This window comes from Pseudonaja textilis, chromosome 1 (assembly GCF_049901715.1).
Source record: "Pseudonaja textilis isolate UNSWEBS1 chromosome 1, rPseTex1.2, whole genome shotgun sequence".
Classification (NCBI taxonomy): Eukaryota; Metazoa; Chordata; class Lepidosauria; order Squamata; family Elapidae; genus Pseudonaja; species Pseudonaja textilis.
The window spans coordinates 66,041,000-66,054,426 of NC_141990.1; the positions used below are offsets into that span (position 1 = coordinate 66,041,000).

Below are 13,427 nucleotides of genomic sequence, written 5' to 3' on the forward strand. Positions count from 1 at the left end.
TATATAGGTAGCTCTTGGTTTACGACAGCAATTGAGACCAGAATGTCCTTCGCTCAGCAACGCAGTCATAACACGCTAGATCACATGATTGCAACCCTTAGCAATGGCAATTCTGGTAATCCCAGTTTTCATTGTTAAGAGAATCCCCAAGGGTTATTAATAAGCAAAACCATCATATTGCTGCCATTGGTGAACATCATCTGGTTTCCCCATTGGCTTTGCTTGACTGACAAGACACTGCATCAGATGGAATTGTGAGGACTGGTTGTAAGTCCTTCTTGTTAAGCACTATTGAACATTCACTGAGCCAATGATGTATATCAAGGGCTCACTGTATTTCATTACAATGATCTGAATTCTCAGGTGGAATATTATTGGCAGAAATCAGAATGCAGCTGCATAAGCATTATTACAACTCACATTTTGACTTCCCAATGAAGGTAAGAGGCCTTAGGTGTATTTAAGACTAGCAGAGAGACTATGAAATTAGACATCTACTGTTCAATGTCTTGGGGTTTTTAGACATGGACATGTTTAAACAAGCTGTTTGCAATGTCAACACAAAACAACAATTAACATAAAATACATTCTAGTAATTTTATTATATCTCTTATAAATCTATAGAACACACTCAGAAGGTTCAATTATTGTTCAAAGGTTTGAAGAGTGACATTAGCAAGAACACCTTATTTTATGAAATTAAAGATAGGCAAGGCATATAGATCCAGACATCCTGTTTTTGTTGGTGTTGCATTTCCACACTTCACCCCCAAAACACTTTCTAGCTTGGTTTTCATAAATCTCATCTTATTCCCAGAATTATTGCAGTCAACATCTTGTCAATATAGCTTCTGAAATCTTAACATCAATATTTAACAGAGAAATTGGGTAATAACTTGGACACTAGGTGAGATCCTTATCAGCCCTCAACATTCTATTGATAAAAATCTTTATAATAGGAAGCTGGCAGAGCTTTACTTTCATAAATTATCTGAAATAACTTCAGAAGTATAAGAGCTACTTTCTTGTTCAATTTTTTATATGTCTCATCCAGATTTCTTTGTGTCACCAGCGTCATATAAATGCTGTAATGTTGAGCATATAGCCAGCTCTTCTGGTTCTATATCTAAAACTTCTGAAAGATTTATTATATCTGAATAAATATCTATCTGACTAGCTGTAAGGACATGTATAGAATATATAGTTTTATAGAATTCAAAATGATGAAAATTAGTCTCATAGCTGGTGTAACATGTCCCTGAAAAATCTCTTACTAAACTCTTATATACTTTGTGTTTCAAATGAGAAACTAACATTCTCCAGGTTTCCCTCCTCATTCCAATATGTTCATTTCATTTGTTTTAAACCATATTCTGTATCCAAGTCATATAATTCAACTTTTCTATTTTGTGATTCAATACATTTTTGATCCAGAAGCATAGTTGATTTAAAGGTATCTCAAACTATCCCCATATTATTTGAATTGCAATTGATTTGAATAGATATAGATATATAGATATATTTTACTGTTCCATAAACTGCAATTCTTCCAACAAACAATTCATAGAATCATAGGGCTGGAAGGGTCATTGGAGGCCTTCTAGTCCAAGCCCCTGCCCAAGACAGGAGTTGTTTATACCAGGGGTCGCTAACCTTTTGGACCTCAGGGACCACCAAACTCATAATTTTAGATCCCAGGGACCACTAACCGGTTCTGTGAGCGTGGCCTAATTTGTGGGTGTGGCTTGGTGGTCATGTGACTGGCTGGGCATGGCTTGTATGTAAATATTATAAATATTTATATAAATATTGAATTTTTTATTAAAAAAGAGCAACTTTTACCCAAAATCAGGCAAAGCAGGCAGATTTAATTGCTCACAGAATCACAGATTCATTCAGAGATCTATCTATCTGCAACTGGCTAGCTCGGTCTGTCACATAAAATTTTCTTGCAAGCACACTCATAAAATTTGCTAGCAAGCAAACTCACAAAATTAATTCACAACACACCATGCATATAAATATTGAATTTTTTATTTTAAAAAAGAGCAACTTTTACCCCAAATCAGGCAAAGCAGGCAGATTGAGTTGCTCACAGAATCATTCAATGATCTATCTATCTGCCATCGGCTAGCTCAGTCTCTCAAATTTGCTTGCCATGAGTCTGCACTGAATTTGCTTGCAAGCAAACCTTCAGTCAGTCTAAAGGGAGGTTCAGCTGTGCTGAGCCGAAGATCTAAAGACTAGCTAGAAATCAAGAAATCAAACCATTTCCTGCTTCCTAGCTAATCTAAATCTCCCGGCACAGCAGAACAGATGATGGTCAGAAAAAGGAAAAATAGCAATTTAGCAGGCAAGTTTACCAGGTAAGGAGTGGGTGGGAAGGGTTCCTGTGGGCCATGTGGGCTGAGAAGCCTTGTGTTTCTGCGCAGCCTGGATTAATTGCTTTGTGGGGGTGCTCTGGGGCTGAGATTTCTCTGCGGCCCACCAAAATTTTCTCACGTCCCACCAGTTGGTGACCGCTGGTTTAATACCATACCAGAAAAATAGTTGCCCAATCTTTTCTTGAAAACCTCCAAGATAGAGCACCTCAACTCCAGGAGGCAAACTGTTTCACTGATTGTTCTCACTGTCAGGAAATTCCTCCTTATTTTAAGGCTGACTCCCTTTGATGAGTTGCACCCACTGGTTTTTGTCCTGTCTTCAGGTGCTATGGTGACTAGCTCTCTTTGCTCTCTTTGACTGATGGTCTCTTTCCTATGAGAGCACTTCTAGCACCGGAAGATTACTATCATGTCTCTCCTGAGCCTTTTTTTCATTAAGCTAAACACACCTAGTTGTCTTAGCCATTCACTGTATGATTTAACTTGTATACCCTTTATCATCTTTGCTGCTCTTCTGTGCTGCTCTGCCCCAGAATCTTTTCTATATCGTGGTGACCAGAATTGGATGCAGTGCTCCAGTGTTGCCTCATTCGTGCAATATAAAATATTACTATCAGCTTTGGAAGCCATATTCCATACTGCCACATAGCCTGAGAAAGTGGGAGGGGGGTGATTTCAATTCAGTAGCTCTAAATAGACAAAATAAAATTCTTTCGGGTCATGTGATGATGGCCAAGGGGAGATGGATTTGTAGTTTGGGAAAATGTGGGAAGCCCAAAAACTTTTAGATTCGAGATTTGACAGATGTGCCAGGTGATATTCTAATAAAGGTACTTTTGAGATATGTTTGTCTCGGAGTTACTGATTGGAATGGAGGTTTGCTGGAATGCTGACAACCTGAATCTCAATCGAACTTCAGCACCCCAAAAGTTGGCTGTCAGGGGTGCTGAGCCCCAGCACTGATTCCAAAGATGGAGCAGTGCAAAGAGTCAGTGAAGAGGAAAGAAGATACAGAAGGGGCTATGCAGCTGGACACCAGAAGATTAATTGAAGCCTCCAGCCCCCCTTCGGAAGAGGTGATGCAGGCATTAGAGGCGGCAGAGGAGAGGTGGACGTTAGGAGTCCAGCTCACGGAGACAGACTCATGGAGAAGCTGCCAGACGGAGCTGAATCCAGGGGTGAGACCGGAGGAGATGCTGCCTGAATGCCTCTGTTTCTCCAGCTCTCTGAGGACAGCTCAAGAGATAGGATGGAGATGTGGGGGGAACATTGGGATCAGACACCTCCCAAGACTGCAACCTGTGGCCTCCATCCCGAAGCCAGTCGTTGGCAGGAATCCCAGAACTCCAACAACTTAAGGTGAAAAGTTATGTCTCATAGCCACAACCTCTCCAGACGAGCTGGATCCTAACGCAGCCCATCTTTACTTTTCCTAGTCAGAGAAGTGGAGGGAGAATCATTGTAGCATCGGTTGGAGATGGCCTGCAAAGCAGCCCAGCCCGGCAGGCTCACGTTTCAAGGGAGAGACGGTAGATGCAGCCAACATTGGGTACATTACAAACCCCAAGCCCTCCCCCTCCACAACCAGAAAGGAGATTACCTCCTACAGAGAGTATTTCTCCAGGGTGGAGATTTTATCCTGGTCAAAGATCGGTCCAATGCCAGTGGATGCCAGCCCCCATTGCACCACCTGGTTCGGGAGCACTCTGGCCCCAAAGAGAATCAGCAATCCCTTCTTAGCAAAGGGATCTGCGCAGGCAGCAGACGGCAGCCATCCCGCTCTTCCCATCACGGGGAAGAATGCAACAAATGGCCTCTCCACAGCAGGCGCGAACCAGCCACCCCTCAGAGCAACCCTGCAGAGGCCCTTCTTCCAGACAGCCCCATCACAGCCGGCCCTCAAAGTACCCCTGCAAGGTTCCTACATTCCTCGTCAGGCTCCATTCATTCCAGTTCAACCTGCAGTTGCTATGGCGATCCCACCCACCCCTCAAATGGCTTTTAAAGCAACATTTGACGGACAATGCGAACATTTTGCTTATATCCTCACTCAGATCTGGTCCCACATAGATCAGTTTGGAGCCCAATATGCAACAGATCGCGACTTGGTCACTGCAATCACAGATGGGATGAATGAGGAGGATGCTTCCAATTGGGTGGCTCAATTGCACCACGAACAAGCCCCAGAACTATAGGATGTCAATGCTTTCATTGAACTCCTTAGGTTTAGGTTTGAGAATCCTTACAGAGTTGGAGAAAAGGAAGACAAATTAATGGAAATGAAACAAGGCAAGCGACCCTTAAAAGACTTTGTATGGGATTTTAGAAGGGTTGTAAGCCACCTCATGGACTGGCCTGAAAGAATAATGTTGCACTATTTCAAGGACACTATTGACCCAGAAGTTAAAAAGGCCTGTAACATTAGAGGAATACCCGAGACTCTGCAGGATTGGTATGCAATGTCCCTCAGGCTAGACAGGGAAATCAACCCACCAAAACAAACCTCTTCCTGAAGGCTCTCCTAGGAGAGCTGTGGCCAGACAACCTCTGACCAGATCTGCTGAAGCTGCTCCTACCCGACCCACAAAAATGATAAAGTGCTATCGTAGCCAGGATGGCCATAGAGCAGCCGACTGTCTGGCTCCTGCACCTGTTCCACAAGCTCTACAGCCAAGGCCTAGTACAGCCACCAGGGGTCTAAGAAATCCATGGAAGCCTCCTGACACTAGCCGGTTTGCTAGACACCGTAGAAGGTGCCCTTCACAAAGAAGGAGCAATTAACTTCCGGCCCGAGAAATTCTCCCCAAAGAAGCTGATGAAGATGACAACCCTATGGTGAGTACTGCCATCGCCCTTTACAGTCAAAGTGAAATTGGTGGTGCCTGACACAGGGGAGGCAAGGAAGATAGAAGCCATAATAGATACTGGGTGTTCCAGATGCCTTATTGGCCTTCCCATCGTTGAACGATTAGGAATAAAAACTAAAAACCCGAAATGCCCAATCAGGTTTGAACAAGTAGATGGCACTTTAATTGGGGGAGTCCTGGACACCCAAATGACAGAGTTAATCGAATTAGAGATGGGCAGACACCATGAATTCCTACGTTTTGTAGTGGTTCCAAAAATCTGTCATATTGGGACTTGCTTGGCTGGATAAATGGGTCCCTACCATCAAGTGAGAGGACAGATACTGTAAAATCATAATTGGGGTTGGCCTACTGCCCCTCTCCTCCCACAAAGAAACTACCACCCAACAGAGATTCCCAACCTGAAGCAGCAGCCACCGCTTCAGACTCTCCTCCAGGTGCGCCCCAAGTCCCCAAACTATACAGGGACGGTTCAGCGGAATGCAATGTTTTACACCGCCCTATCGAGCAACTGATTGTGCCATAGAATTAGAACCCGGGGCAAAACTGCCAAAACCAAAGATGTATTCCATGACACCAGATGAAATGACTGAGTTGAGAAAATACATTGATAGCAATTTTGACAGAGGTTTCATTGAACTGCCAAATATAGGTTGGCCGCCCAGTGCTGTTCAAAGAAAAAAAAGATGGCGGCTTAAGATTACGCATGGATGGGGCGTGAAAGGGGTATACATAAAAAACGTACCCCCTCCCCCTCATGAAGGACTTATTAAATCATCTTTATGTAAAAAGGTCTTCACCAAACTAGATCTGAGAGAAGCTTACTACTGAATCCGCATAAAGGAGGGAGATGAATGGAAAACTGCCTTCAACTGCCCTCTGGGTAGTTTCCAATTCTGAGTCATGCCTTTCAGACTCCAGCCCCCCAGTATTTATGCAACTCATCAATGAAGTGTTACATCCACACCTATACCTATACAAAGGGGTCCTTGTCTACCTAGATGACATTCTTATATTCAGAGAAACCATTGAAGAACATGTTTCTGAAAGAAATTGGTCAGACAAGTGCTGAAAAAAGGTTAACCACCAAGTTATATGTAAAGCTGTCAAAATGCAAATTCCACAAAGAGTCACTGGAGGCTACCGAGTGTCTAACCAAGGAATTAAAATGGACCCTGGAAAAGTGAAAGTGGTGTTAGACTGGCAACCCCCCAAAACATGTAAACAACTTCAAAGGTTTTGGGTTTTTTCAAATTTCTATAGACAATTTATTCCTTCATTTGCTGAGGTTGCCCTCCCTTTAACAGTTACTGAAAACTGGGCCTTCCCTGACCAAACCAAAACCCAATGAACTCCTCGCTTGGACAATGGACTGTCAGAAATATTTTGAAATTTTAAAACGCCTATTTGCCACTGAGCCCATCCTCCAGCACTTGGACCTGACCCAACCTTTTATAGTCCAAGCTGATGCTAGTGATGTGGCTGTCGCGGCGATTCTTCTCCAGAAGAACTCTCAAAACCAGCTAATGCCTTGTGTTTATGTGTCCAAAAAGTTGACAGAGAGCCTCCTTCAACAAGTAGCTGAACCAGCGAAGCTTTGGGAATTAATTGTGATGGACTTTATCGTAGAGAGTGGAGGAAATACCATGATTTGGACTGTTATCGACTTCTTCTCTAAGCAAGCCCACTTTATAGCTTGTAACGGACTACCTTCAGCTAAGAAACTTGCAAAACTGTTTGTGAAGCATATCTATAAGCTCCATGGAGTACCTCATAGAGTAATCTCAGACCGAGGTTTACAGCTTACTGCTAAGTTCTGGAGGGAGTTTTTGAAGTCCATTGGGTCGTTCCAAGGGTTTTTCTCAGCATTCCATCCTGCGTGTAACGGGGCAGCAGAGAGACCAAATGCCATGGTGGAACAATACATTACATGTTATGTAAATTATCAACAGAACTGGGCAGAGCTGTTGCCATTTGCAGAAGTTACTTACAATAATGCAGTACATAGCAGCACAGGCTTGACTCCGTTCCAAGTCAACACCGGCATGGAATTTGTCCCTATCCCAGAATTACCTAGGGAACCCCCAACATCCATGTCTTTAACAGAGTGAATGGACTCATTAAAGAAAGGTTGGGAGGATGCAAAAAAAACTTTGACTGAAGCTGCTGAGGAATATAAAAAACAAGCAGACAAACACAGATCCCTCCAACCACCATTTAAAGAATGGTACAAAATGTTTTTGTCAACTAAATATCTCAAATTGAAACTTCCCAGTAGGAAGTTGGGCCCTAAATTCTTAGGTCCATTCCCTATATCAAAAATAATCAATCCAGTGAAAGTCCAATTAAGTCTCCCAGTGTTCCATAGTAGTTTATTGAAACCTGCGGTAGGGTCGAATCTAAGGCCAATATCAGCAGCTCCCCCCAAAACTTTAATCATACAGGGTGAGACACATTATGAAATAAAGAAAATCCTTGATTCTAGATTACACTGAGATTACAATATTTGGTATTATGGAAAGGTTACCCTTTGTCAGATGCTACTTGGGTAAAAAGTTGGGATGTCCATGCAGATAGATTGGTTAGCCAATTCCATGAAGAATTCCCTGACAAACTGAAGGGCCCCCTTGGAGAGGGGGTTACGGGCATCGCATTAACCCCTGGTTGTGTTTTTTTATTATCTCTTTTAGGAGGTAAATTTCTCAAGGAGGCCAAAGGGGAGCTGTCAGCTTTGAAAGCCATATTCCACACTGCCACATAGCCTGAGAAAGTGGGAGGGAGGTGATTTCAGTTGAGTAGCTCGAAGTAGACAAAATAAAGTTAGTTCAAAGTCATTAAGTGTGGCGCAGGATGAAAAAAGGATCTTACTTTTGGACGGATCATGATTGGGCCATGTGATGTGATGATGGCCAAGGGGGGATGGATTTGTAGTTTGGGAAATTGTGGGAAGCCCAAAAACTTTTAGATTCAGGATTCCACAGATGTGCCAGGTGCTACTCTAATAAAGGTACTTTTGAGATATGTTTGTCTTGGAGTTACTGATTGGAATGGAGGTTTGCTGGAATACTGACAATTACTTCCCATGATCTTGATGTATTAGTATAAAAGTGCAGGTAGTCCTCATTTACCAACCACAACTGGCACTGGTAACTCTATCCCAAAGCAATGTGGTCATAAAGTGAAATATGTGACCATGCCCAACTTACACCATCAGTTCTGGTTGCAGTCATGAAGCAAATCATTTAAGCAAATCACCCATTATGTCACATAACTGACATTTGCAACTTCAGCAAGTTTCCCCACTGGTTTGCTTGTCATAGGTCAGCTGTAAAGATTACAAACGGCAATCACGTGATTGAGGAATGCTAGGACCATTGTAAATGCATGCTGGTTACCAAATACTTGAATTCTGATCATGTGATTGCAAGGACACTGCAAATGAATGCTGAATGACTGGTCAGTAAGCAAGGACTACCAGTACTATATGCCACTAACTAGGATAAGTTTATCAAAAGTCCATAACATTACTATGGATGTGTGATTAGAAATTCAAACTGAATCAACATTGCATATTTCAACTATATTAACCATCAAAAATATTAAAAAATATTTACTCTTTAACATATCCAGGAGGTGTGATTTTAAAAACAGAAAAGGGTAGCCTGTTGGAATTAAACTTTCATATCCCCATCAAATTATATTTCTGGATGGATGTACAGAGAACATCGTGATTTGTGGGACTCATTTTCTTTTTTCAATTTTTATTCTAGTGCAAAACTAATATAAAAGTCTGTGTGGCTGCTATCATCTGCTTTACCTATGGTGTAAAGAGAGTAGCAAAACAACTGTATAATACTTGTACATCGGATTTATTTTTTGTCTGAACCAATTAACCACTAACATTTATCCATACGATCTGAAAATTTCCACATTTGGCTACTAAAATTATATAATGATCTCTAAAACCTTTTGTTCAATAATAAAACTAGAAAGTGTTTTTAATATAATTTCCATTTCAATCTATAAAACATCTGCCTTCATTCAGGTGCTTGTAGTTCTACAGTTAGGACAGTAACAGAGACTGCCCATCATGGGTGTAACTTGTGACAGCCGTATGTAAGTTAGTCACATGACCAACACAATATCATAATCTGTTTTGTGGCAGTCATGAAGTGACTACTTTAGTCATAAAGCAAAACCATGGTTTGGTATAGGTCAGTTTTGCCAAAACCCAGCAGTAAATGTTGGGTGTTGGCAAAATTGTTATAAAATGCAGTCAAGGGACCACAGGAAGCTGTGAATGGCTGTAAATGTGGCCTGGCTGCCAAGCACTCAAGGTGTGATCACATGACTTCAGTCTTCCCAAATGCTGGAACTTCGAACAGTCACTAAGCAACCAGACATAAGTTGAGGACTAACCTTTCAGTCCTTTAATGTTCCATGACACAAATTTTATCTATTTGTAATTTCAATTTATAAGGCCAACTCCCTTGCCAATGACTCTAGATGGCTTATGAGAGATTAACAATAGTTACTGTAATAACAATAAACATTATAAAAGAATGAGTGTGAGGAGAAAACAAACTCAATTACCTCTCCATTAGCAGATTCATCTACCATCCCAGTCTATGCAAAGAGTCAACCCTTTTTTAAGGAAAAGCATGGTCAGAACCATATGTGATTTTAAAAAAAATCCCTACTTGTGTTATTTATTAGAGAGGCAATTGGACTAAATCTTACGTCGAGTTTGGATTAGACATAATCAAAAATTCAAATAACTGAGCCTTCTTAGCACATCCATTTATATAATTAATTCAATATAATTAAGTTCATTATTTCAAAAATACACTTATCAAAAACTAGCTTAGAAAAATATAATACAAATAAAAATAATTAAATGTATTAAAAATAAAAAATATGTAACAAAACTATCATATTCAAGACTGTTAACACTGCTTATCAAAAACCCTAAATAAAAATTTAAAAGGCATGACACTGTGACCAAGGAGTCATGTCTTCTCTGTCATGATGTCTGGCTTATAAAATAATCTTCCCCGAGATCCAGAGGTCTCTGCCCTCTTGGTTTTTCAGAAAGTCGTGAAGATCTACCTTTTCCTCTATTCGCTGGACATAGATGTTAGGTGAACCAGAGATATTTGAGGTTTACACCGAGTGTCTGTTACATAATGTCTCAGCTATTGTATTATTATTTTAATTCTCCCTGGTTTATACTTTTTGTTTTTATGTTTATTTGAATTGTTTTTAGCTACCCAGACTTCATACATAAGATAGGCAGCCATATACAGTTTCTAAATACCAATAAAAATAAAATAAAATATCAGAAGATTTTGAAACCTGTATCTTGAATCATCAAGAAGCTGTTTGAATAGATTTTGCCTAGGGTATCTGAAATATGACACTTTGTTGTTATATCTCAAGCAGTTAAAGCTGCAATTTGCTGTCTGCTTCAAACTTGTTTTTTGTTCTTTTAACTGCTGCTTGATCTTGCTCTATTTTCTCTTGATTTTATCAAACTTATGAGCAGATTTTGAGAAAAATACTTTAATGTGATAGTCCTAAAATCAGTTACTTTCTAAGGAATAATATCAGATGAAATTTCAAAGCTACCTGTGAATTTCCCAGCTGAATTGGGTATCAGCAAGAGTTGCCACAAAGTGGGAGAGAATAAATAGTTTCTGGCTTGAAGCCTTACTCCATAACGTAGTGCAATTACAGCCTCCCCAGAAGCCAAAGCTGAGATGGTGGCTGTGTTGTAGTAGAAGGGAGAGCCTGCTTCTTAAACTGGAGGCATTCTATCTTCCTAAATATAAAAGAAATTGCAAAAGCAATTTAATTAAATGTTCAGCTTACTAGCTCTCTTCAAGCACAGTCTACAAACTTTAATTCTACACCTGTCAGGGAAAGAGAAATAAACTGCATCTTAACACATTGCCATTTTAGTGCTCCATTTTAAAAGGAGAAGGGAACATTAAAGATCTAATATGGAGAGTATATTCAACTAATAAATGGAAACAGTTTGTCACATAAATTTAAAATTAATTAATGCAAGGTATGATAGAAAACTGTACCTTTTTATTCCTATAAGTTTTGAATTGGGGAATAAATATAGAATAAGAATTGTATCATTGGAAACATTTATATGATCTTTCTTTTTGTGTATAGTTCAAAGTTGTGACAGTGCTGAATGAAGGCACATGACAGCTGGTTGAAGTTCATTAGTTGAAGTGCCCCTGTAGTCATACAATCAAAATTTGGGCGCTTTGTATGTGCCCGCCCCTATCACTGTGAGATGGTTGCAACTCACCACAACTGTGAACCAGAAGGCCTTGACTGGGTAGACCCACTGACACTCAGAAATTTATTACATGCCAAAAGGCCTCAGCCAGTTAGGTCTAGTGGCAGGCACACCTTCTCCCTCTCCATCTACCACTTTGCTGGCTGACTTTATGTTCCTTGCCAGCTTTGAAAAAGATTGCTTCTGTGGGTTTGAGGAAAATTATCTTCACTCGCTTTCTAGTTGAGACTTACATTGGCTAGGTGTGCCTTGCGGCAGCTGCAGAGAAAGGGAAAACAAAGTAGACTCAGGCATGGCCAGTGGTCAAGTTCTTGGAATAGTGGGAGGGGGAGAAGGCCAGGCTTCTTGGGATGTGGGGGGGAGGAAGGAGACCGGTGTGCTACCAGAGGCCATCTGGCTCATGGCAGTTTTTCACATGCCAGTGGGTGCTGGGCCTTCCAAGGCATTCTCCATCCTGAGGTATCTCTGCACAGTCACTTAGTATCCTGTCAGGTAGCGTTAACAGCTGCAATGGAAAGAGTTGGGATTGTGGTCATTGAGCAAGGCAATCAGTTACTATAATGACTTACAACCAACATTTTGGGCTCAATTGTGATTGTAAGTCGAGGACGACTTGTGGGTTTTCTTTTTGGGAGGTGTGGGGGAAGATTGCAATAATTATGTTGTAAAAATGACAAAGATCACAGTAACTAAAGCACCCAAGCATAGTAACATTATATGCTGTCCCCCAGCCCCCATTTTGGGATTCCCTTTTATCTTTTTTGCTCCTGATTATTCAGGAACAACCGATAGTCAGCAGAAGTGGCCTGCAGTAGAGCACTCTAACCACTGCACCATCAAGGAAGAATCTACCTTCCAATTTAATCATGGTTTTGAATGAAAATGTCAATTTTTAAGGGGTTCCAGAATTCCTCATGATGTGACCAGTTGAAGCTGTTTTCTTTTGTTTTAGGTACCAGGACTTAAGTCTTGGAAGAACTGGGCCCTTTGTTCCTTGAATTTGAAATCCATATTGTTTTAGAATATGTAGTTAATTCTTTTAGTAGGACAATATAAGGTTATCATACTTCTAAGTGATCTGTTGTTTGATTGGCTTTCTCTAAATAGCCAGGGAGGTCTTTAAATTTTGTCTTTCAAAATTTTATTGTCAAGCCCACTGTACAATAATTTGTATAAAGTTATTTTATGTTTCTGGGACTCTTAAAGACACAAGCTGCAGTGACACCTTTGTAATCAAGTCTGACCTAAGCAAAATTCTTTATTTCCTCTGTCAGAAAATTTAGTTACATTTGTAGTGGCTGGCAAATCATGAAGTTTTGTTTATCCTCTTCTGCATGAGAAAATAACCTCTCACTGGCTTTTTTCTCACATCATTTCCTTATATTTCACTGTAGACAAATCCAACATAACTAGAAGAGATATTATCCAGCAGTTTTCCCCTGCTTTCAGTCCTTTTGACTTGCAAAGTGGTTCTGTTTACACTCAACTTCCATTTAATTATTTGCCCTGCCCTCTGGATGGTCCTTTTTAAGAAATCTGCTGCTGAAACTTTTTATTTGATTCTTCATCCTTCATCCTTGCAATCTGCCAGTTCAACCAGGAATCAGTTCCAGATCTTTCTTCCAGAAAGATGTCTCAAAGGGGAAGTCATATTTGTTTTGAGTTTCACGCCGTTTGGCCCCAAAACAACTTATCCAATAACTACATCTATTTAGATAGCAAGCCAGACTAATGGCTTAATCAGATCCCTGGATTTTCCTGTGTTCCAGAACAAACTAATGAGCTGTCACTTGTCGGTAAATATAGCTTACCATGTCATTGTACAAGGAATAAAGGCTTTTTCCACCTGGAACTACCTGA

General features: G+C 40.6%; 1 protein-coding gene across 1 annotated transcript in view; it reads left to right on the forward strand.

Moving 5' to 3' along the window:
* The first annotated feature begins 5,378 nt into the window (after nt 1-5,378).
* The window catches only part of ADSS2 (adenylosuccinate synthase 2), a 35,006-nt gene continuing 26,957 nt past the window's right edge, over nt 5,379-13,427 (forward strand). Inside the window, exons 1-3 of the mRNA XM_087934489.1 lie at nt 5,379-5,390; nt 6,559-7,029; nt 7,942-7,944. Of these exons, the coding sequence (XP_087790615.1) occupies nt 5,379-5,390; nt 6,559-7,029; nt 7,942-7,944 (486 nt within the window). The remainder of the gene's footprint in view (nt 5,391-6,558; nt 7,030-7,941; nt 7,945-13,427) is intronic.